Consider the following 25,718-nt stretch of genomic DNA (forward strand, 5'->3'; position numbering starts at 1 on the left):
ATTATGTTTTGCGGATACTGTAGGAGAGTGTGTTGGAGGGCGGTGAGAGGAGGGCAACAATGGGGCTGGCGCTGGAGGTAAACAAGGCTCAGGCTCGGGACTACTATGTGAGTTGAAGGACACAGCCTTTACAGCGGGTGATAAACCTGGTTTGTTTTTTTTCCCCGCACCATGTTCTTGTCAGTCTATTTTTTCCCCCAGCTTGAGCAAATCCCTGTATCCTCTTGCCCAGGCGTGGCAAGGTGGTTGGGACGGGAGAACAGTCGGAGAGGGAGTGGAAAGTAACATTCGACCTAATTTCGTGATTTATGTTGCTGGTTAGTGTGAAATAGGAAATCTTAAATGCGTTTGTGTATGTCTGTTGTCAGCTCGTCCTCGGGCAATGTTTATTCCATGCAGCGGTCGACCCCCCAAAACGCATTCATCAAATTTAACTAACTGTTTACGAATGTCCCGGTAGTACATTCGGGTTCGTTCTCTACGCACAATCGAGGATTCCGGGTTCGAATCCTGGGCCGGACAAAAATGGTTAGGCAAATTTCCTTTAACCTAATGCCTCTCTTAACCTAACTGTGAATTGGTACTCAGGAGTTAGTCAGCTTGTTGTGGGGTTGCATCCTGGGCAGGGGCAAGAAATTTGGCCTTGGGGGTGGGATCCTAATAAAAACCAAATGTGTATGAATACACTCTGGCTTCCTGTCCCCTGACACAGTGAATTATTAATTAATATGAAGGGCGTCGTCCAGAAACGGACTCTTCATCACACCCAAAATATCATTTATATTCTGTTCATTCAAAATAGGAATTTTCTCAAATATAGATTAATGTTATACATTAGCATATTGTGCAAAATTAGGCATAGATTAGATTAGCCATTTAGGTTATGTTGGCAAATATTTGTATTTATAGGATGTGAGTGAAGCAATTAGTGTGTTGCAGTTCAAACACAGGTCATCAGGAAAACATTGTTCAAGAAATGTTAGAACCTCATCAGTTGTGAGTCATGTGTAAAGCAGTTTTCATTCATAAACCCGAAACGCATTGCGTAATAGTGGCTTTAGGCATTGTATGTACTAGCTCTATCTATATATCAATCCATTAATGTAACATCACTTGTATGTATGCATGTACCTTACCTGAATAAACATATTTATTTATTTATTTTATATAAACAGGGAGTTTGGCAGCTGCACGGAATGATCATTTAACCTTTGTTTATGAGAACAGTCTACTGCTGTTATGTGTAGTGTGCTGGGTGTCTCCATGGCCAGATCCCAAGACCAAGCCTATAAGTTCAGTTTATTCATGAGGTGTATGACATGAACATGATTCATATATTCTAATCTCATTAATATGATTTTATATTAATTTTAATGGTGTATCCAGTCTGATAACTTTATAGCTTTAAAATATTCAATATTTTATCAGTGCCAAGGTAGCATATCAAGTTAAATGTTTCTCGATATAAAATTGCAAAAAATATGTTTCAGTTAGGCTAAATGTGAGTAAAATTTGGCAGTTTTTAGAATAATGTAATTTGTGAATTGTCACAGTGGCAGTTTCATTCTTTAATTTTCCTTTCTCAGAATTAATTCCAAAGCCACAGTAGGACTTGAAAGTTGAGAACAACCAAGTTATAACTGACAATGAAAAGGCAGCGGTTCACACTGGAAAAAGACAATTTCATGTGAGACAATCGGGAAGACCATTGCCAAATTAAAAGAATCAAAAGCTCTAGATGTGCTAATATCAAGTCAACTCTCATATCGGTAATCAATCAAATCAATAAAATTTGTGTTCATAAATGGTAGTACATATAATTGAGAAAGTTTACACTTTTACTTTTAGCAGTTTTCTCTCACACATATCTGCATACATCAAATTTAATACACAGTAATATACTTCATTTGCTTCTCTCAAATACTAGCTTTACATCCTTTTTGAATATTCTTACCTTGACATACCACATGACCTCATCCATATATTGTGTATATATATTGAACAACCATGGTTAAACTACAATTTGGTTACTCATTGCAAGTCGTGCACATCCTTTATTTCCCAAACAAGACCTTTCTACCTTAATCTGAATTCTACCATTTTTTATAGACCCGACGATAATGATCCAGGACGGACCAAAACGTTCTTCATTTCTTCATTTTCTTGTGTGTACAGTAGTTTGGTCATCATAGTCTGTTAAGTTTGTCTTATTATTTCTTCAAGCCCATAAATGATATGTTGGGTGTAATGAAGAGCTCGTTTCTGGATGACACCCTTCATATTAATTGTAAGCTTGATTTTCTAAAAGATATGAACATATATTGCTCCAGCTCATGCGCTATGGAAAAAATGAAAATATAAAAACGGAAACCACGTACAAAACTCAGTCAAATCATGACATAGAACGAAAAGGCAATGTAAAGGATCTGGGTGTACTCATGTCGGAAGACCTTACCTTTAAAGAACACAATAAAGTAGCCGTCACAACTGCAAGAAAAATGACAGGTTGGATAACAAGGACTTTTCACACTAGAGATGCTATACCGATGATGACACTTTTCAAAACACTTATGCTCTCTAGAGTGGAGTACTGCTGCACAATGACAGCCCCTTTCAAAGCTGGAAAAATTGCCGACCTGGAGAGCGTGCAGAGATCCTTTACTGCTAGAATTCACTCGGTAAAACACCTAAACTATTGGGACCGACTAAAGAGCCTAAATCTGTACTCCCTTGAGCGCAGGCGGGAGAGATATATAATAATTTACACGTGGAAAATGTTAGAGGGGCTGGTCCCAAACCTGCACACAGAAATAACATCACATGAGACCAGAAGACATGGCAGGATGTGCAGAATACCCCCGTTGAAAAGCGGAGGTGCAACAGGTACTCTGAGAGAGAACTCTATCAACATCAGAGGCCCGAGAATGTTCAACACGCTTCCGCTACACATAAGGGGCATAACTGGCCGACCCCTCACAGTGTTCAAGAGAGAACTGGATAAGCACCTCCAAAGGATATCTGATCAACCAGGCTGTGACTCATACGTCAGGCTGCGAGCAGCCGCGTCCAACAGCCTGGTTGATCAGTGCAGCAACCAGGAGACCTGGTCGATGACCGGGCCGCGGGGACGCTAAGCCCCGGAAGCACCTCAAGGTAACCTCAAGGTAAGGTAAGGTATCTTGAGGTTATCTTGAGATGATTTCGGAGCTTAGCGTCCCCGCGGCCCGGTCCTCGACCAGGCCTTCTTTTTGTTACACATTCCCAGGAAACAGCCTGTAGCAGCTGTCTAACTCCCAGGTACCTATTAACTGCTAGGTAACAGGGGCATCAGGGTGAAAGAAACATTTTGCCCATTTGTTTCCGCCTCCACTGGGCATCGAACCCGGAACCTCAGGACTATGAATCCGAACGCTGTCCACCCAGCTGTTAGGCGCTCTTCTATGAATAATATCTTTCCAAGATTACTCTTAATATTTTCTAGTGACTTTATTTTCTTTATGTAGACTATAGTACATCATTGTATATATTTGTGTAATAGATTAATAGGCTTTTACTTTTTCACAATTGATTTGCAGGAACTTTTGTACACTTGGCAGATGGGTAAGTAGAGTTAGCCATCAGCCAGCTCGACAGAAGTTTCAGCGAACCATGGCGAGTGCAGGAGAGGGAACTTCTAATGTCAGCAGTGTTAAAGAAAACCAGTTGGCCTCAGAAAAGTCTCCATATCTTTTGCAACATGCAAATAATCCTGTACACTGGTAAGAAATTATTACTTTATATATTTTGCTTATTTCCTAGTACTGTATAATTCACTTACTAGCAGATACCTTACATTGCTTTATACAGTGGTACCTCCATTTTCGAATTTAATCCGCTCTCAAAGATGGTTTGAAAACTGAAACTAATTTTCCCATAAGAAATAATATAAATTGAATTCATCCGTTCAACATCCCCCAAAATATTAACTTAAAAATACATTTTATACATACTATTAATATTTTGTACTACAGTATGTACAAGTATATCTTACTCTTGAGAACTCTTACTATTGAGGACTCTTGTTGGCATATGGAAGATGGTGAGGAAGTGGGGAGGAGCAGAGGTGTTAATGTTTGAAAGGGAGAGTCTCCTGCCATTATAACAGCTGTGGTAACATTTCTTATGTTTGCAGGCATACCACTAGGGGATTACAAAAGCACAAAAAGCAATGAAATTCTTCACAAAGAATTTTAGCGCGGTCGTCATTAGGCAGGGAGACACTAGTAAACTGAAGTGCGCCACACGCTCAGTTGGCCCATACGTGTATCAACAAACTCTAGCACCAAGTCAAATTTTGTAAGAAATTGAGCTCAAGAACAGAAAAATTTGAAAACAGGGCATTCAAAAACAGAGGTTCCACTGTACAGGCTATATTTAATTCAGTATCTGAAATAATTTTTTTTTTTTTTTTTTAGGTATCCCTGGGGGGATGAAGCATTTGCCGCAGCTCGACAAGAGAATAAACTAATTTTTTTGAGCGTAGGATATTCCACGTGCCATTGGTGTCACGTTATGGAGAGAGAAAGTTTTGAGAATCCTGAGATAGCAAAAATAATGAATGCCAATTTCATCAATATTAAAGTGGACAGAGAAGAGAGACCAGATGTGGATAGAGTCTACATGACGTTTGTTACGGTATGAAATTACTTTTCATTATGCAGATTGCATTTTATGATGTTGAAGTTTGCTTTCATGGTATTATTGTTTTGTGTTGGCAATATTCTTTTGATAGGTTTATATTTGGGACCAGGTTATGTTTCTTTAAGGTCTTTGTAAGTATAAATATTTGCCTCAGTATAAGAGAATAGAAAGTGGAAGTATGATAAGAGCAAAAGATATGCAGACATATTTATTAAACATATGAAAAATAAGAGTGATTGTGGAACTTGGAAGAGACTTGAATACAAATTTCAGAGAACAGGAAGCTATTTGTAAAAAAAATTAGACAAAGTTACAAGAAAAAGGAGACTGATGGAGGTCAATGGAAACATTACATAGAAGAATGTTAATGTGAAGAAATTAAAAATAACTGAAGAGAGAATAGTCCTTGGAAAATCTGATAGGTAAAATTGATAGAAGAAAAAAGAAAATTTGTTTTCTGGAATGGGAAGAGTGAATGATAGAAAGTCAGATGTTTCCATGGAAGATGTACTCTTACAGTATGGTATTCCATACTGTAATTGCATCTGTGCAGAAATTGAATGATGGGAAAGTTGCAGCTACTAATACAACCTGTCCTCTCGAATAGTACATGACATTTTGACATAAAACCACAATGTCAATATAAATGGTGTACTATAAATTATAGCGGCTCACAAACAACCACATTTTCTATTCGTGGGTCACTTCGCTAGGCTAAGACTAGCATGTCTGCACAATCTGTCCTTTTGAATAGTACTGTACATTCCATTTTGACTTATAATGCCACAATGACCAAAATGTGATGTACTATAAATCATAGCAGCTTGCAAAATTGATGGGCTGCCCTGTTTTCTATTCATGGGTCCTTGGTTATGTTAGGTCTTAAAAATCTAGAATGGATTGACTATCATAACAATTCAACAAATAACCCAACCCACACACATGAAATGAAAGGAAAGTGACGAAGTTTTGGCCCATGTTTTTGGCCCAAATTGAGTACTGTAATACAGTAAAATTTTTTTTATAGGTATTAGATAATAAAATATTAAAATGTCACTTGTCTATTAATTACATACAGTGCTGTAATTCAAAATACATGTAGTATCAAATATAAATAAACCTTATCACTCCCCAGCAGTCATCCATATATCAGCACTCCATCATTTCATAAGATGAGGTGTACAGTGATTCTTGTGACTTACCATATACTGTGCATGTATTAAATACCAATACTTTTTAGTCTCTTCATACAAACCACTTCGATCCAATTTGTTATCATATCTCGTGTGTTGTCCACACTTGTTTCCCACTTCCTTCCCCATTTCACTCACCTTCTTCCTAACCTTCCTCTTATCCTGTCCTCAAATTCACTTGAATTCACTTCAACATTCTGCCATCATCAATTCATTCAGCATATCCCAATATGCTTTCCTCAATCTTGCAGGTTATTGGCTTTTGCATGCCATATCTCTATGATAGTTTCATTCTTTATTCTATTTTCTTAACACCACAGATGCTGCGCAGATTGTCTCTTTCTATTTCAGTGACTTGTTTTTTCTGTGGTGAAGCCCAGTGGCTCCCTGGAGCTATTGGACTGATATTAGCTAATATTAGTTCTGGGCTTCAGTCTTATGGAGTTGTCAGGCCTACCGGGGAACACTAGCTAGAACATGGTCCTCTCAGAAAGGCAAAGGGAGTAATGGCCCATGAAACTCGCATGTATAAAAGTATTCATGTCTGCCATCGACCGGGATTGAGGACCCAGAAAGGTAGGCGCTTCAAAACAGACTCCTCCCTGGTAGAAATATTGCAACCGAACAGAGGCAAAAAACTCCCCCAAAGAAAAAGAAACTAGCAAGCAACATATCACACCGTGCGCCACTCGTTCGTACCAACCTCCCCTCCACTCTCCCAGAGTAGGGAGGGGAGAGACATATTGCCTGCTGTGTTTGGCAATATGTCTTGGGCAGATATTTGGGTGCGAGGATTTTGGAGATTGAACAGGGTCCTGGCTACCTGATATCTTGTCAATGTGCCGGGCCCTCAGCAGTCTTGTGTCGCCCTGGGTCGGCAGTTGCAGCCAGTTGTCTCATCTTTGGTATGAGTTGTACGGTGCTGCTGCCTCCCGGGTAAATCCCTTTATTATTTCTCTTTGGGTAGTTAGCTTCAGGGAGCTGATGATGCTCTCCCCACAGAAAACCAGCGTTGAATGTAATGAAATGTCATTTTCTGGGTAGAACCCCGGAGGCTTCCTGGCATCCTCCCTTCCCCCAGTCAGCAGGTTTTGTTTCTGTTTTTCGTCCTCCAAACTGACGGTCTGGCTGCCGGCTTGGTGGGCTTGGACCCGCCACCTCCTAGGAGGGGGAGGGGAGTGTCGTCACGCGGTGTGATGACATGTTGCTTATTATTTTGTTTTTCTTTGGAGGATTTTTTTGCCTCTGTTTGGCCTCAGGTTGCAATATTTTTACCAGGTAGGATCCATTTTGAAGCTATTACCTTTCTGGGTGCTCAACCCCAGTTGATGGCAGGCATTAATACTTTCATACATATGAGTTTCATAAGATCATTGCTCTCTTCGCCTGTCTGAGGGGACCATGTTCTGGCTAGTGGTCCCTGGTAGGTATGACAACTCCATATGACTAAAGCCCGGTACTAATATTAGCTAATATCAATTCAATAGCTCCAGGGAGCCTCCTGGGCTCTACCCAGAAAGTGGCATTTCATTACATTCAAAGCTGGTTTTTCATGTATATTCCCCAGTTTTTCATGTACAGTATATTCCCCTCTATTGGGCTTGCAACCATTCATAAGAGTTGGTACTCCTCCATACAAATCTCAGGCTTCATTTATTCCTATCTTTCTTTTCTTAACTGGGCTTGCATTGTACCTACACTTTCCTTTCCAAGCTGACCCAACTCTCAACTTTGATTGCACAAATACCTCTTCTAGCACTCAAACATCTCGATATTTAAATTGTTTCGACCACTTTCAGTGCTTCGCCATTCACATTTATTTCACACACACAGACACAGTTTCTTCTCTCCACCTTAATACCTCTACTTTTCCCACTCTCATCTTCAATAGTCTTTTTCTACACACCTATTTACAATTAGTATCTAAACTACTGTCTCCTCCCACCCTGGGAAAGTGTGAAATGAGGTAAGAATAGTGTGTGTTTGAAATACCAGAAGTAAAGTGGAAAAGTGTGACTTTATGTATGATCTTTTAATAATGTTTTTATGTATAGGTACAACTTTCATTGCTTCCTTTTATCTCTCTACTGTTATGATCTGTATTTATAATCCTGATTTCCCTTACTTGAGAGACCTAAGTTTATTTATTAGTTATTCATTTTGTGTTGTACATTTAGAACTGATAAACTCAGGTTTTAGTTATGCCTTTTTGTAAGAGATATTGTTGTATAAAAGGCATGAAGCACTGAATAACTCTCTGGTTCCAGCACTTAGCCCTAGGTCTATGTTACTGTGGATCATATCTGAGAGGCGTGAATGATCTCATATAGAACTCTGGATGTCTGTGCTTTATATTGTTGTCTTTTTCAGCAAATATAGTTGTTGGCTTAGCTCACCAGTACAGTGTAAATACCTATATCACTCCTCAGGTGCTTTAACACTTTGCCTGGCCGATAACTCGTAATGCGTTCGTATATGAATATACTCAGTCTGGGCGAGGTCGTACGCTGCGTCCCAAACTAAAATATTCGTTAAAAATCCATTTTTTTCCGATCATTATGGGACTTGTTCCAACGTCTTCCCATTTTCTGTGATGGCCCATGCTGCATCACGGCACTGCCACCCACGTGGTAGGCCTATTGTTATTGTATTTGTGCTCGTGACTGCTACGGCCTTCCCTTGTGCAAAAACGTGTGCCCGTTCTGGTTATTTTTCCTTGGCTATATTTGTTAGTGCCTTTATAAACACACTACATTTATTCCAAGATGGATAGTGATTAAGAACAGAGCCAGTCCATCACGAAAGCAGGGAAAGAAACACATCTGAGGGAAAAGATAAGTAATGTTCCCCAAAAGTACAGAAAAGTGAAACTCACACTACAGTATACTCAGAGTATACACATTTTAGTGCGGTTGCGTGCTCACGGGTAACGCTCAGCTGATTTTCAGGTTTGCTGTGGGAGGCACGCCGGGCTTTTTGACCTTATATGCATACTGTATATCCCTTTAGAGAATTCTATTGCCAACAATTTGATACCAAAATCAACGACGTAACATAAAAATTGATGTGATCAAACTGAAAAGAGTATACATAGTTTAGTGCATGTGCGCACTCACAGGAAATGCCAGGCCGACTTTGGGGTGGGTTGGGGCTCGCGTGCTGGGCCAGGTAAAGTGTTAATAAACAATGCAATGAATATTTTTATGATTATCAGGCTTGATTCTAACTTGTCAATGGGTGGTCAGTCAGTCACCCAATGGTCAGTGGATGGGTGCAACCCTGTATTAAAGAAACAAAGGCATAAAGAGAAAACAGTGTTTTTAGGCAAATTATTTATTAATATCAATCTTTTAAATAAATTTTATCTTGGTTTCTTATTTATATTGAAAACTAAACAATATAAAAAATGCACAAATGGATAATTTAGAATAAAATTGTTGTTTTAAGTAGATATCCCTTTATTATTACTATTTTCAGTCTGTAATGAATTATGTGGCAGTTTTACATAATAAAACTTCCCTTACTGACTTGCTCAGGCTTCCAGTGGGCAGGGTGGCTGGCCTATGAGTGTATTCCTTACACCTGACTTAGTCCCAGTTGCTGGTGGCACTTATTATCCTCCGGAGGATCGATATGGTCGTATTGGTTTTGGAACATTGCTGAGTAGTTTAGCAGCAAAGGTATGGATTTGATCACAATGGAGACAATTAAGCCCATGAAAAAAAAATGGAGAAATGTGGAATCTCTTGGTATTCTTGTAATACAATGTATAATGACATTATTGGTACAGTATATTGAAGTCTAATGGACAATCTTTAGTTAAGTTTGTTTATAGATTTTCTTTTTATGATGTGCCAGGAGAGTTCTTAACATTTCCCCCCCTCACATTACACAGGATTTGGAGTTAGCATCTGTCATTCTTTATCGGTGGGGAGGATACAAATTAAAGATTGAATCTATTTTATTATACTGTATATTACTGTCCCACTGTATTTTGAAGAAAGACAGATGTGTTCTCTTGCGTCAGAATTTGTTATTAAGAAAGGCATTTATCATGCACTAATAAGTGATTAGTAGTTTTGAACTGGATATTATATTGTAAAACATGCAGTATAATTTTCAGTACAAAATTGCCAGAAGTTTGTGTTGCTTTACAGGATGGTGTTGGGAAGATAGTGGCAGGAGGATATCAGGAAAATACCATAAACAATTTGATCAATTTATTAGTTCCTTGAATAGCAAGGTCATTGTGCACTATCCATATTTTAGTCTCTCAGCGGTAGTGGTGGATGGCCTATGAGTGTGTGGCTGACCCCAGACCTCAAGCCTGTGTATGGCGGCACATATTTCCCACCCACTGACCGCTACTATGGACAGCCAGGATTTCCCCAACTTCTCGTGTCTATTGTTTCTCAGGTTTGTGCTGGAGCGTCAAGAGGTTATCTTATATGAAGTTTGGATTTATATATTGCTTTGTGAATTATACTAGTGATTTCTTGATTATTTTAGCAGCCGTTTCAGGTAAGTGTCAGCTGTGTCATTAGATCAGGATCACGTACAGTCGGGCAGGATAAGAGTCGTTCATTGGCACCACAGAGTTCTTTTCAAACATTTCTCTGTGGTCATTAGAGGTGCTAGGGAAGCATTGGTAAAATGGTTTATACACTATAGAATCATGACAGGTACTTTTATTATGTTGTAAAATCCTATGTTTGTTGGTCTGTTATGTTGATCTGCCAAGTTCTTGAAGGCTATCCCTGTGTTTGCTTGTTTTGCATGTGTATCTGAATTTATTATGTTAATGTGGTCCTTCAGTGTCAAGCTTGATGTAACATTCTCTCCCAGATCTTTTTGCATTTTTGAGTCCCACAACTGCTTCCCTTGCAAACTGTAGTTTATCTGGTATTCTCTCTCCTCTCCCAAGCCTTATTACTTTATAATTGTGTGGATTAAGCTTGAGTATCTATCTCAAATCTAGCTCTTGATAACCTTTTCCTTAGTTTGCTTCCTACCTCAACGAGCATGCGAGATAATGCTGGTTTGGGGTACCCGAGATATACACAGTACTGTTATCTGGTGTTGGGTTGAGCAGACATGCAAACGAGCAGTTAGAGCGCTCTCTTTTGGTGGCCACTTGTGATTTAAAAGTTTGGGTTCGGTAGATCATTGAGTCTTTCTGACATACCTCGGTTATTTATTCTTGGCTGGTTTAAGCTTTCTCTAGGACCTCCCTAACATCTTAAACGACCCTGCAGGAATATTTGAAGAAACAATGTGGCGCCAATGTCAGAATTTCACAATATCTGACCGTACATGATTCTGGTCTATTGACAAAGCAAATAGTTATCTTATAGTTAAATGGAGCAATTCTGCTCAGAAAGTGCTTTTGTTTTACAAATATTGTATTTTTTAGCATAGGTTTGTTTTTCCTGGAATCCTCCTTGCTTTTTTTATTAAATATATTGTTTCAAACACAGTATTCTGAATTGTGTAATGGATTATTTAAATACAGATTGTCTGGTACTATATTATTTGAAGTGTTCTCCATTGTATCACATGTTTTAAAGAAGAGTTTCTCAGTACATGTTGCGTGAATGCTAATTCATGCATTGTGGTAATTTTATAATAATTGATCAAGCCTTTGCATGCAAAGAATGGATAACTTATTTAAATACAATAGTTTACAGTAGACTGTATGGTACAATAATTAATATAGTTGAAATATAAGAATTGCAATGGATTATATCTCGAATGAATTGAGTCAAGATGTACATCTGATTTTCCATATATTCACATTCATGTTATTATTATTTATTATTATTATTTATTATTATTATTATTATTATTATTATTATTATTATTATTATCAAAATTATTATTATTATTATTTATTTATTTCTCTGTGGGGTGCCCCTCCGGCTCCCTGGAGCTATCGGACTGATATACGCTATATTAGTCTGGGGCATCAGTCAATGGAGTTCTGCCTTCCGAGGACCACGAGCCAGAACCTGGCCCCCTCAGAGAGGCACAGAGAGCAATGGTCTATGGTAACCCCCATGTGCTTGGGAGCATTCCATGTCTGTCATCAACCAGGGGTTAGGCACCCAAAAAGGTAGGCATAACAAAACAAGCCGCACCTGGTAAGAAATTGTAACTGAAGTCCAAACAAAGAGACAGAACTCCCTCAAAAACATAAGGAAACAAGCAAACGTCATTCACCACCATTGTGCTGCTTGTCCGCGAAGCCCTTCCCTCCCCAGGAAGAGGAGAGGGGAGCCCCGGACTCCTGCGCCAGCTATTCACACCTCAGTTCAGAGGCTGAACATCAAAAACAAAACCATCGACTGGAGGGAGAGAGGGTGCCAGGGAGCTTTCGGGGTTCACCCAGAAAATGGCATTTCATTACATTCAATGCTGGTTTTCTGAGGAGCTATGTAACCAAAGGCAAGTAAAAGAGGGACTTACCCGGGAAGCGGCCACAATGTGCACATCAACTCGGAGGCGAGACAACTGGCTGTAACTTGTGACCCAAAGCCACACATGAATGACCGGGGCCAGGTACATTTGCCGAATAACAGGCGGCCAGGAAATAACCCTAGTTGATGGCAGGCATGGAAGGCTCCTAAACACATGGGGGTTTCCATAGGCCATTGCTCCCTGTGCCTTTCTTAGGGCCAGCTTCTGGCTCGTGGTCCCCAGTAGGCAGAACTCTATTGACTGATGCCCCAGACTAATATAGCATATATCAGTCCAATAACTCCAGGGAGCCTCCGGGCCTTCCCCAGAAAAATATGTTTCATTACATTCAATGCTAGTTTTTTTATTTTAGCACAAAGATTAAAACAAATATTTCTGCTGCTCCCACATGAAATATTCCACTCTCCTTGAACATGGGTAGTGCAGTCTGGCATGAGTGACACACAAAATGGCACTGTTAGGAATTTTAAGCATCCCTGCAGGGCTGTAATGTTTCCATAAAAAATTATTTTCCTTTGAAGCTTTTGCTTGTGATAACAGGTGGCTTCTAAACGAGTTTTTTCGGCTACTCCCGGCCAGGCTGTTTGGTCCAAACTGCCACTTCCCACCAGATGGTAGCATCTCCCTCACCTCATGGTGCTCTGTGGGTAAAATATTTCTCACTTTTTTTTTGTAGCTGCACCTTCCATAGGTTTTGAGGACAATTTGTGCTTCAAATATAGCCATTCTAACCACATTGATGAAGTGGAGAGAATGGGTACAGTGGTATAGCTCCTGCATGTTCTCGTGGAAGAATCATGTGTGGCTTCCTCTCTTCGACTCATCCGGGTGTGTCACATTCAGCATCCCACAGGTGGACCTGTTCTCATTGTCATGGAACAACACTCTTAACTCTGTCAGCTAGGTACCTTTCAAGGCATTCTCATATTTGCTCGTAGTACAGTATGTGGCTTTCAGCTGTCTCTTCCTGATGACTGTTCACCAGCTGCTGTGTGTGTGTGTGTGTTGGTGCCCTCATTTGTCTTTTAGGTGATTCCTTAAGATGACTATGGCCTTTGTGTCATGTACTTTGGGGGCAATCAAGTGGGATAGTTCAGAAAATTAGCCTTTGAGTGTACAGTATATATAAAATGCCTTCATGAGCAGGCTTGCTTAGTTGTCCCAGTCCCTTCCTGCTTACGATGTTCTTTCTTTCATCGGGACACATGTGGTGAGGTTTGGCGAGATGGAGCATGTTGTGGTTCAGGTGCTACTTGCTACCTGGTAGCAGGAGTGGGCAGCTGGACAAGCCAACTAGTATTTTGGGGGCTTCTTGGTGAGCTTAAGGTTGCCAAAGAGGGCTTGTAAGGATCTGATTGCATACAGATTTTGAGTTTTCTATAGCTCATGTTAACTGAATGATTTCCTCCAGTGCTCCATAGTACCAGCATGACTGCAGAGATGTATGAAAAGTTCCTTATGATGTTATCTAGAATGTTGTTCTTTATAATGGCACAATGCACTTCCCTGTATGATAGCAGACTTTCATTGAGGCAACCAAGTGAATCTGGTCAGAAATATACTTTTTGCATACTGTACACACAAAGTATGTATTCTTATACAGTATATACAATTTGCTTATAATGCTAATGGGGAAAGAATTGTTTCAGAAATGAACGAAGACTTTTGTGATCAGTTGATAGATAAACTTGTAGCACTTTTCTTTGCTCTGCAAGTATGCAAGTAGATGAGGCACTCGATGCAATGAAAGTAATTACAGTACAGTACTTGCATGCAATATGTTGCAGAAAACAAATTGATTGGGCTTTGTTGTTTTTCCAATCCATTAGATGTTCAATATTACACTGAAGTTTCCTACGGTATATTATACAGAGTGGGATCAATTATTTGGTATTTTGCTATTGTTATTTACATAAACTTTAAAATTGTAATGTGAGGACAAGGGGGTTCAACTGAAGATTTGCCAAGTTAGAGAGATTAGGTTATTAAACATTGGAAACCATTGTATTAATAGAAATGTTGTAGCTGCATGTTTGTTAATTGTTAACCTATTGTAAAGAAGAGAATATTAAATGTTTCTGTTAATGTACTGTAAAAAGTTGACTTTGATTCAGATATGTTTCCACTTTCCATAGTGGCAAGAGAACAAGAAAAGATTCAAGGAGTCAGGAGTGAAGATAATGGAGGTACTGGACAGAACGTCACGACTACCAGCCCCCGGTACTACCACCATACCAGGAGAAGAGGCAGTTGCCAAGTAAGAAAAATAAATATATATATATAATATATATATATATATATATATATATATATATATATATATATATATATATATATATATATATATATATATATATATATATATATATATATATATATATATATATATATATATATATATATATATATATATATATATATATATATATATATATATATATATATATATATATATATATATATATATATATATATATATATATATATATTATTTATTTATTTATTTATTTATTTATTTATTTATTTATTTATTTATTTATTTATTTATTTATTTATTTATTTATTTATTTATTTATTTATTTATTTATTTATTTATTTATTTATTTATTTATTTATTTATTTATTTATTTATTTATTTATTTATTTATTTATTTATTTATTTATTTATTTATTTATTTATTTATTTATTTATTTATTTATTTATTTATTTATTTATTTATTTATTTATTTATTTATTTATTTATTTATTTATTTATTTATTTATTTATTTATTTATTTATTTATTTATTTATTTATTTATTTATTTATTTATTTAAAGTTGCTTTGTGGTTATTGATCACTTGTAATTCAGGCAGCAAAATGCCTCTCCATAGTTCAGATAGAGTAAGTTATGCCATTAACTTGGGGAAAACTATATCATCTGTTAACATGATACAGTATACAGTTATATATATAATTTGCATGCAGTATAAAGTTCACTATTGTATCCCCATACATGGCATAAAATTTAGTGTATTCGTAGTGCTTAGAATAAAATGTCTATACTTAGTACGTATGTATATATACTGAACATATAGTGTGTAACAACTTCACACTATATGATCATTTTGGGTAGTTCTTCATTTATTATTTACCTAAGGGCCACTCTCTCTCTAGTGGCCTCGACTGGGGCAAAGGTTTGACCTCTGACAAACTACTCTCCAGTAGTTTGTCAGAGGTCCCTCTTATTGTCTGATGGATTTTTTCTAATTGGATTTTGGACTAAAGTAATGTCTTGCTATCTATGGCTTCAGTGTAGGCTGGTCACATATCAGGCCGCAGGGACCTTGCACCCTGGAATCACTGCAGGGTAAGGACCAAAAGTATCATTTTGAACGGGACAGTACCACTTTTCTCACATTTCCCAGCCGTCCTGTCATTTTAATAAAATGTCAGTTTTGTTCAGTTTTAATACGAATTGTATTAAATGATTTTAATGTAATTTCTGTGGGGAGCCCCTTTGGCTCCCTGGAGCTATCAGGCTCTAATATGTGATATATTAGACCAAGGAGCTGGTCGACCGAGCGGACAGCACACTGGACTTGTGATCCTGTGGTCCCGGGTTCGATCCCGGGCGCTGGTGAGAAACAATGGGCAGAGTTTCTTTCACCATGTGCCCCTGTTACTTAGCAGTAAAATAGGTACCTGGGTGTTAGTCAGCTGTCACTGGCTGCTTCCTGGGGGTGGAGGCCTGGTCGAGGGCCGGGCCGTGGGGACACTAAAGCCCCGAAATCATCTCAAGATAACCTCAAGATAGGGCATTAGTCATTGGAGTTCAGCCTACCGGGGACCACGAGCCAGATCCCCTCAGAGAAGCACAGGGAGCAATGGCCCCTGGAAAGATTTTAAAAGGTCTGCATTTTTTATACAGATAGAAAACCCACCTGTGTGTGTACTAAAATAATTCTATTGGGTGAGGAAATATTTGTTATAATTAAGACTGTCATTTCTTATAATTTTTTTCCAGGTGCTTTGCCCAGCTGTCCAGTTCATACGAGCGAAAGTTTGGAGGGTTTAGTGAGTCGCCTAAGTTTCCACAACCATCCAACTTCAACTTCTTGTTTACCTATCATGCGTTACACCCTAATCGGGATGATGCAAAGGTATACAGATTGTTCAATATATTTTATTTGACCATTTAGCTTCTTCACATGCCTGTTGCACACTTGAAGATACTATATGTTGAACAATTTTGTTTGCTGCAATACAATTTTGCCAAAAACTTTAGGGATTGCATGTGACATTTGCTCTCTGTGCTATTCCATTAATTCCCTTGAATGATTTTCTCCTTCATTGTATGTATATTAGTGATTCAGGCAGTAACTTTGGATCTTTGTATTTATTCTATTATTCTGTAATCCAGTTGTAAGAGAGCTGGTGTTTGAGGGGGTAAAGGAGTACGCTGAAGAAGCATAGTATTTTATCTTGTTAATGTCATTAAGCCATGTCTTTTTAAACTTTCTGGATGTGATAGGTTAGGATAGCCAGTGTTTGCTCTGGTGAAGTCAAAGTCAAGTTAGAATAGGTTAAAGTAGCCTAAGTTGGGTTCGGCTAAAATTGCTTAAGTTAGGATTTCGTTTTGGGTTGTTTCAATTTAGTAAAAGAGCGACTTGTCTTGCTACTTTAGAAGTCACCTGATGGTTAAAAAACCTTATGTTGTTACTCAGGCCAAGCCCATATAGTTCTGATAAGTAGAGTTCCATTATACTGTATCATCGCCACCACAGTATTCCATACAAACTATTCATGAGTGTCATGCTGTTCATGGAAGATACATTTGTGTGAAACACATGAGTGGTATAGCCACAAATGCAGATACTATGACCATCAGGGAAAATTTGGACAGGTCTTACTCAAACATGATTGGTGGGCTTATTTTTGTAGTATCTATCTTACATCTACAACACATTATAAATGTTATTGTACGGAACTTTGGAAACCACTCAGACAACTGGTTTCTCTTTCGCATTCACTTGTATAGTATGTCAGTATTACTCTTGAGTTATACTGTATATATATTACAAGAAAGTCATAAGGTCAAGTGTAGGAGCATTAAGTATTACTGGATATTATTAACTTAGTTTGCAAAGGGGTATTGCAGGCATTTTAAGTTCTCTAAAAATACATGCTAGTTAATCTTTCTATATCTTAAATCTATCTTTCTATATCACCTGAACATAGATACATAATACAAAGTCAGTCATGACTTATGTCTCCATCACCTCTGTACAGAATATTAAGCTGTGTCAACCAATGTCATCACTGCTCTTTTTTAATCCATTTTCTTATTTCTCGGCTTTGCCCATGTCTGTAATTCACATTCAGTTAATCAACTGTGGCTTCTTTCACTCCTGTTGCTCTTAATATTAGAGACCTCCGTTTCTCTCATGATTTAATAGTTTTCATTATTCTTTCTAAGAAATATTTAGATTATTTGATATAGAGTTAATAAGATATTAGTTCTAGCAATATTTGCTTTCAAAACTATTTTCTTAAATTATGTATTATATACAATTTTTCCATGTACTGTATTTATAAAATATTGTTTTAATTTTATCAGATAGACAGTTATCATGATGGACATTCATAAGGAGAGAGAGTAGAGAATACAGTACTAAAAATCCCCGACTGTTCCCTATGAATGTTTAGGAAGATTTGCTTTTCAATGTAAACAACCCGTCGTTGTATAAACAACTCTGTTGTATTACCAGGAACATATTTTGTGATACCTAATGCTGTTGTAATCATGTTTCTTCCCAGCGAGGTTTAGAAATGGCGCTTCATACCCTGACAAAAATGGATCGAGGTGGCATTCATGATCACATATCTCGGGGTTTTGCCAGGTAATTATAAGACTCTGTTGTTCCATTCACCTGGGCTCTAGGAGACTTGAACCGTTGACCCCCCACGCGTGTGAGGCCGCTGCTCCATTGACCGAGCTATTGAGTAGTCTTAATAAGGAAAGTTTCATAGAGTCCAAGTGAATGGAATGTTGATTTCCACGGAAGTATGGATGACATTTTACTTTGTTGTAGTTTAATATTTAAAATCACGAAAATCATTTAAGGTAAATGAGGTGACTATTCCAGCGTTCTAGTGATTCTCAGACGCTCACTTTAAAATCATGTTTTGTTGGTACTATGCAAAACAAAGTACAGTATGATGAGCTTCGGACTACGTAGAAAAGATGATGACGTACAATAACTTGACCACCTTGTTGGTTAAGATTTTGATGTCTTTTCTTAGGTAGCCATCAGAGATGTTTCTGTCTACAGGCTAACTTCCAAGACGTGATGTGATTTGGGTAATTTTATATTTTTTGTTTTAGGTTATATTATGTTGTACAATGAGTATTTATCCACGTAAAATTATATTTGTTCATGATCTACATTCATTGCAAATATATGTGAAGAATTTTTTTTTATATATCTTTTCTGAGGGGAAAAATTTCCCTCAAAGCCAAAAAAAAATTGACCAAAAACAGACATGTAGATTTAGGAAAATTTACCCAAATCTTCTCATAATTATATAAAAAAACAAAAACAGCATTGAATGTAATGAAATGCCATTTTCTGGGTGACCGCCAGAGGCTCTCTGGCACTCTCCCTCCCTCCCTCCGGGCGGCGGTTTTTGTTTCCATTTGTCAGTTTCCGAACTGTCGGTCTAGCAGCCAGCTCAGTGGGTGGGGCCTCCCCTTATTCTTTTTAAAAGGAGGAGTGGGGGGGGCCATGAATGAGCGGCACATCAGGTTGATGATGATTTGCTTGTTACTTTGTTTTTCTTGGGGGTGGGGGGTTCTGGGGCTCTCTCCGGTCTTGGGTTGCAATTTTCTACCAGTCTGTTTTAGGGCACCTACCTTTCTGGGTGCCTAGCCCCGGTCGATGGCAGACATGAATATACACTCAAAGAGTGGAGTTTTCATAGGCCATTGCTCCCAGCGCTTTTCTGAGGGAACCAGGTTCTGGCTCGTGGTTCCCGGTAAGCATAGAACTCCTATAACTAAAGCCCCGGACTAACATAGCACATATCAGTCTGATAGCTCCAGGGAGCCTCCGGGGCTCACCCTGAAAATGATGTTTCATTACATTCAACGCAGTTTTTTTTTTTTTCATATAATTGTGAGAAGATTTGGGTAAATTTTCCTAAATCTACATGTCTGTTTTTTGTTAATTTTTGTCAATGTTCTATTGACTTGAACATTGTCAAGTCAATGTTCATAAAATTAATATATTTTCAATTTCCGTTGTTTGATCACGTTTTACATCCACTATCAATTCGTCTGTTGAAAAATATTTCATTTATCAGTTTTATATTCAGAATTGTAGGTCAGTTTGGATAAATTTTGATGAATTGCATTTATATTGGAGGGGCGGAATGGTGGCTTCCTCCAGCTAGCTAGCTACACTTAGGTAATTACACATTATTTCTTTTATTTTATTCTATTATTTCTATAAATTGTAATTACACAATTTCGGCGGGACCAAAGAGCCAGAGCTCAACCCCCGCAAGCACAATTAGGTGAGTACATATGAATCGTATCAGCCCCTTAAATGTTTTTTCCAGTGTCCTACATACTGATTTATACTACTAAACAAAATTGTACTGAGAGTATACTACTCTCAAATAACGTACAATAACTTGATAATGGGTATACGTTATCAGGTATACTCCGACCAGCCAGTTGAGATTGTTGAGGTTTTCAATCAAAATATTCTAAACTACAGTCCCATGTGAAGACAGTGAGTCACAATAACATGGCTGAAGATATGATGATTAACCCTCACACCAGAAGATGACGAGACGACGACTTTTCTATCTGTCCTGGACCATTATCGAGTCATTACTACAATCGACTTGATAATGGTCCAGGAGGGACTAAAACGTCATCGTCTTCTCATCTTCTGGTGTGTCGTGTAGTCATCATACAGTTCCGTGTAATTCATACAGATCTTGTATTTTTGTTGGTACAGTACAGGTAGTTTCATCTGTGTATTTTACAAGTTTGCTCATGTTATTATATTTTCGACTTTTTTTTTCACAATATTAATCTTAGTTGATTTTGGAAATTAGTAGTAGAGTACTGTACATAGTCAGTGTCTTAATAGATAGAAAACTGTTTCCCAGGGCATTCATTTTAAGATATTTTATTAATGCACTTTCTGATTAGTAATTCTTGAATATATAGCATACAGTATATGAGACGTTTTTTAATAGGTACTCGACAGATGAAAGATGGCACGTTCCTCATTTTGAGAAGATGCTTTATGACCAATCCCAGCTGACTGTCTCCTATCTTGATGCGTTTGTTGCCTCTGGCAAGACGAGGTTTGCAGATGTTGTGAGAGACATTTTAACGTACGTGATGCGAGACCTCAGTCACCCAGTAAGTATCAGTCAACCTATAGAGTAAAATCTTTCTTTTCTGTGGGCCATTGCTCCCATAGCCTCTCTGAGAGGGCCAGGTTCTAGCTTGTGGTCCCGGTAGGCAAAAGAACTCCAATCGACTGATGCTACGGTCTAATACATACATATCAGCCTGGTAAGGTCCAGGGAGCTTCCGGAGTTCACCCAGAAAATGGCGTTTCGTTACATTCAACGCTGAGTTTTTGTTCTCTCTCTCTCTCTCCCGAAAGACAAAGGCCTCCCGCTGAAGGAAAGTGTCCTATGCAACTGAATTTACTTTATTGAATATCATATCAGTATGTGCAGGTGCTTTTGTTTAGTTAAATCTCATTTAAATATTATAGATATAATTATATATTTTATCATTGTCTAGATGTCTTGTACTGTTGGTATTGATATATTTAAAAATTATGTAGATTAATATTCAAATACTGTAGATGGAAAATTTTATTTTTCTGTTATAGTGTGGAGGGTTTTATAGTGCTGAAGATGCCGATTCACTGCCAACCGCTGATGCAAAAGAAAAGTGTGAGGGGGCATTCTGCGTGTGGACCCACCAGGAGATCACCGAACTTTTACCGGACCCGGTGAAGGAAGGGCACGAGGCCACTTTGGCCAAAGTCTTTTGCCACCATTACTCGGTGTCAAAGGGTGGTAATGTTAATCCTTATCAGGTGAGATATTTAGTGTGCAAGTTCATAATATGAAATTACAATTTGCATTTATTTTTCATTCTTTAAGTATGCTAACTTATTAAAAAAAATTGGAGCTAAATATACTCAATGTACTGTACTCAATTAAAGCTAGCATAAGGTGTTGATACACTTTATTAAAGCTACCTGTATTATTATGCAGAATAAAAATAATAAGCAAGGCAGGGATGACCTAATAGTGATATAAACTTGCAGCACTGTAGTACATTCGATTTCCAGAATGTAATGGTATATATTTTTTACCCTAAAAATCCGATCTCTCACACTACGTTTATTTTGTTGTTTAATCAGGATCCCCACGACGAACTAAAGAACAAAAATGTCCTCATAGAGCACGATACAATTGAGGAAACTGGAAAGGAATTTGGAGTGGATGAGGAGGAGTGTAAAGAAGCTCTTGCCAAGGCCAGGCAGATATTGTATAACAGAAGACAGCAGAGACCCAGACCACACCTTGACGACAAGATGGTCACCTCGTGGAATGGTTGTAGTGCTTTCAATTCATTTTCATATGTGCTGAATGCCTTATTTGAATTCCTTAAAGTGTTCCACTGTGTTTTGCATGGCTTTATTTTATTTTTTATTTTATAGTATATACAGTATAAACTGCCAAGTCAAGAAATTACCGGCCATTGCATTGTTGTAATGAGTGATGAATTGGTAGAAGTGTAAAGCAACTCGTTTTACAACAAATTTTATACAAGTAAACAATTTAAGTAATTAATTGTTTTGTGTGTGTGTATTGTACATATATTTCAGGTATGATGCTAGGAGCCATTGCAAGAGCTGGTGCGGTCCTCGAAGATGAGACATACATACAGAGGGCTTTAAAGGCTGCTGAGTTTGTCATGACCTATCTTTACAAGGATGAGAAATTGCTTAGGGCTGTTTATGCTGATACAAATAATGAAATATCACTGTAAGTTGGCTGTGCTTAAATTTATTATATCTGCATGTACTTTTCTATTTGTGTGTATGGGTAATGAGTTCTAGTTCTAGTCTTCCTGCCCGGAACGCTTTGCGTAATAGTAGCTTTAGGCATTGTATGTACTAGCTCTATCTATAAATCGATCAAATTTTATAAAATCTCTTGTATGTATGTATGTACCTTACTTGAATAAACATTTTATTTATTTTTTATTTTATTAGTTCTTGGGTGCTGAACTTGACATTGTTATGGCTTGTCAGCGTCTTCTTCAGGTTTTTTGGGGTTCAGTTCCATGGTGCCTTCCTTCGTCACTTGATGTATATACAAACACCTTGGCCCTGGGTTGGGGTCTTATGACCAGTGATTACCAGGCCTCCCAGGGGCATAAGGCAGCTCCCATCCTTTGTGTGCACAGTGCAGTGTGCAGATTTTGGTGGTGTGGCAGGCCCTGCAGAGGGTTTCTTTTCATCTGGACCTTGTTCTCCATTTCATTCTGACTGCTCTGACAGTAGTCTGAATCACAAGGGGTCACACTGGTCCTTTCCTCTTTGAAGTTAGACTTTGTAAGTAACTAATCTTCTGAATGCTCGGGGTTTGGTTCTCTGTGGTTCATGAGCGGGATTTTTTGCAACATTCTTGCAGACAGTTTTTCATATTTCCATTCCATTTCTACAGAGTGGACCATCAACAGTGTCCTGTTGGTTCTGTGGAGCATTCAGTTGCTCTGAGGTGGAACCAGCAGCGTCCATCCTACGTGGCCCCGTTCCCCAATTGTGAGGCTTTCAAAGTGGATTGGACTGGTTGAGGTGGAGGTTCATTATCTTTTCCTTCTGATTGAGCTGTTGTATCAGGTATTGTCCAGACTGAGGACTTTCACAGGCAGGGGGTGATCTTTTTTGCTCTTTGGAAGCTGGCTCAGCTTTTATTCCCAACTCTTCTGTCCCTGTGTCCAAGCCTGTGTAGTTTTTCCAGGCTTCGCCTCTTTCAGCAGATCGGTCTGGAGGTGTTCCTTGCTGGTTCAACATTCTCCTCCGATCTTTGTGACAAGATCTTTTTTTTATGATTATTGCCATTTGTATGGTGCACAGGTGATTTATAGGGCTAGAAATAAACTTTCTTAGCAGTTCTTTTGCCGTTTGTCTTCTGCCTCGGTTCTGGTGGTTTCTTCATTTTTGTCTTGGCTGTATCTTGATCTGTTCTTGTGTGTAATACTGTTGCTTCATATCATTCAGCTTTTGCGGAGCAACTTTTGTTAGCATTTGGTGTCAATACCTCTTCGATGCCATTTCATAAATTGTCTTGTGCATTGTTTTGCTTCCAGCCTGCTCATTCGTCCTTAATCCTAATTTTCCCCAGAATATAACCTGCCAAATTGTTTAACAACCAGGTACCCATTCACTACTGGGTGAACAGAGGCTACAGTTGAGGATTGGCTCCCCAGTCAATCCTCCTTGGCCAGGATACGAACCCAGGCCAAAGCGCTCACGAAACGCCAGGCGAGTGCTTTACCATTGTGCCACTGGGACTGTTAAATAGATCTAAAACTCATTTGTTTAATCAGTAAATGTTAGGTCATGCAAACAAACATAGTCTGGTGAGTATGCAGCTGAGGATGAAGGGAAGTAACCTTGATGCTGCTAGTTGCTCACCATCACCAACACAACTAGTCCACATAAATAACAGAGAGTCAAAAAAAGATTAAGAGAAAACATTGAAGCCATACAATGGAACTTGAACCCGCATCCCTGAGCTCCACGAACTCCATGTTTTGAAATATAAATGAATTCTTGATTTTCCCTTGGTCATTATTTGCAATAAAATGCCTGGGTTGGTTGCATGTTAAAGTAACCACAACACACAAGCAGTCACCCATCGATAATAAAAGCAATGCCAAGGGTAAAGAGGGAATTTGGTGATGAATCCAATTTTCTAATTTGGGAATTCTCATTAATATTCTTGTGCTTTAGTGTACAGTTCAGACAGACCTGTTATGACTAATGTTCATCTCTACACTTTTCACCCATTTCAGATATCTTTTAATTAATGTAATATGCACTTATCTAAATTTTATTGATATTTTTAAATTGTTAAAATCTCTGGGACTCGCTCTGTGTATTCGAATGCTACGTTAAACAAATTTGGTTTTCTTGAAACATTGAAATTAATTTGCTTTCAAGTTGGTGTCCTGTGTGGTATACTATTTGCTCTTATCATATTGTAAGATTTAAGAATGTTGATACTTTCAGTGGCTCGTGCATTGAAGGATTTGCTGATGATTACGCATGGATCATCCGAGGGTTTATCAACCTGTATGAGGCTACACTGGACACCGAGTGGCTGAAGTTAGCCGAGAAAATTCAAGATAAGCAAAATGAGCTGTTCTGGGACTCAAAAGGGAATGGCTATTACATGACTCAATCTGGGGACGAGTCAATTCTACTGAGAATTAAAGAAGGTAAAGGAAAATGAAGTACAGTATTTTACTTAAATTCTTTAAAGAACGTTACCACTTACACTATTTACAACCATATTAGTTAGAAATAATGGACCAAATCGAACATACAAAATCTTGTATAAAGGTGTGGAATATTATGAAAATAAGTATCCCCTGCTGTGTCTAGTGTATAAATGAAAGCATTTTGTACTGAATTATATTTGATATTCTTTGTCTTTTATTCTTAGACCAGGATGGAGCAGAGCCCTCAGCCAACTCAGTCTCTGTGGGGAACTTAATACGGCTGAGATACCTTTTGGGTCGCTCAGACTATAGCACCAAGGCAGAGGCTATATTTTGCCTTTTTTCCGACCGACTGAACAAGATTCCTATTGCTCTTCCAGAAATGACAACAGCCCTCTTGTTACATCAGAAACCACCAGTGCAGGTGAGGATAATAGAGAATAACATTATTCCAGCAGATAATTCATCCTGTTGGTCTTACCCAATATGTTGCATTCTTTACATTATCAACCAATTCGTTAAAAAAGTGGCAAATTAGTAAAAATTAAGCACCATAATATTTATGTTTTCTATTTATTAGCCTTAATAAGTTAGGATGGTTGCTTGGGCTCATCAATTTCTGGTTAGGCAAAACAGCATAATTTCTGGGGAGAGCCCCGTCGGGTCCCTGAAGCTAACTACCCAAAGGTAAGTAAAAGGAAGGACTTACTCGGGAGGCAGCAACACCGCAGGTCTCGAGACCAAGAAAAAACAGACGACCGCACCAGGCGCCCCAAAGCCACACGTGAACGGGAAAGAGCCAAAACCTTCACTAGATACCCGATGGT

The 25,718-nt window shown here is 38.3% G+C and overlaps 1 protein-coding gene across 6 annotated transcripts in view; it reads left to right on the forward strand.

Moving 5' to 3' along the window:
* The first annotated feature begins 22 nt into the window (after positions 1 to 22).
* Positions 23 to 25,718, forward strand: part of LOC123773965 (spermatogenesis-associated protein 20) — a 32,511-nt gene continuing 6,815 nt past the window's right edge. The window contains exons 1-14 of one of the 6 annotated variants that reach the window (XM_069318689.1): positions 23 to 107; positions 3,576 to 3,758; positions 4,455 to 4,674; positions 9,410 to 9,553; positions 10,143 to 10,289; positions 14,486 to 14,607; positions 16,357 to 16,492; positions 18,150 to 18,232; positions 20,604 to 20,772; positions 21,257 to 21,466; positions 21,797 to 21,989; positions 22,265 to 22,424; positions 24,680 to 24,888; positions 25,116 to 25,315. In XM_069318689.1, coding sequence (XP_069174790.1) covers positions 106 to 107; positions 3,576 to 3,758; positions 4,455 to 4,674; positions 9,410 to 9,553; positions 10,143 to 10,289; positions 14,486 to 14,607; positions 16,357 to 16,492; positions 18,150 to 18,232; positions 20,604 to 20,772; positions 21,257 to 21,466; positions 21,797 to 21,989; positions 22,265 to 22,424; positions 24,680 to 24,888; positions 25,116 to 25,315 — 2,178 coding nt within the window. In that variant the 5' untranslated portion in view covers positions 23 to 105. Of the gene's footprint in view, positions 108 to 130; positions 150 to 3,575; positions 3,759 to 4,454; positions 4,675 to 9,409; positions 9,554 to 10,142; positions 10,290 to 14,485; positions 14,608 to 16,356; positions 16,493 to 18,149; positions 18,233 to 20,603; positions 20,773 to 21,256; positions 21,467 to 21,796; positions 21,990 to 22,264; positions 22,425 to 24,679; positions 24,889 to 25,115; positions 25,316 to 25,718 lie in introns of those variants that run through there. The other 5 variants (XM_069318691.1, XM_069318690.1, XM_045767970.2 and 2 more) reach the window with 5 other exon arrangements.

The sequence above is a fragment of the Procambarus clarkii genome, chromosome 91 (assembly GCF_040958095.1).
Source record: "Procambarus clarkii isolate CNS0578487 chromosome 91, FALCON_Pclarkii_2.0, whole genome shotgun sequence".
NCBI lineage: Eukaryota > Metazoa > Arthropoda > Malacostraca > Decapoda > Cambaridae > Procambarus > Procambarus clarkii.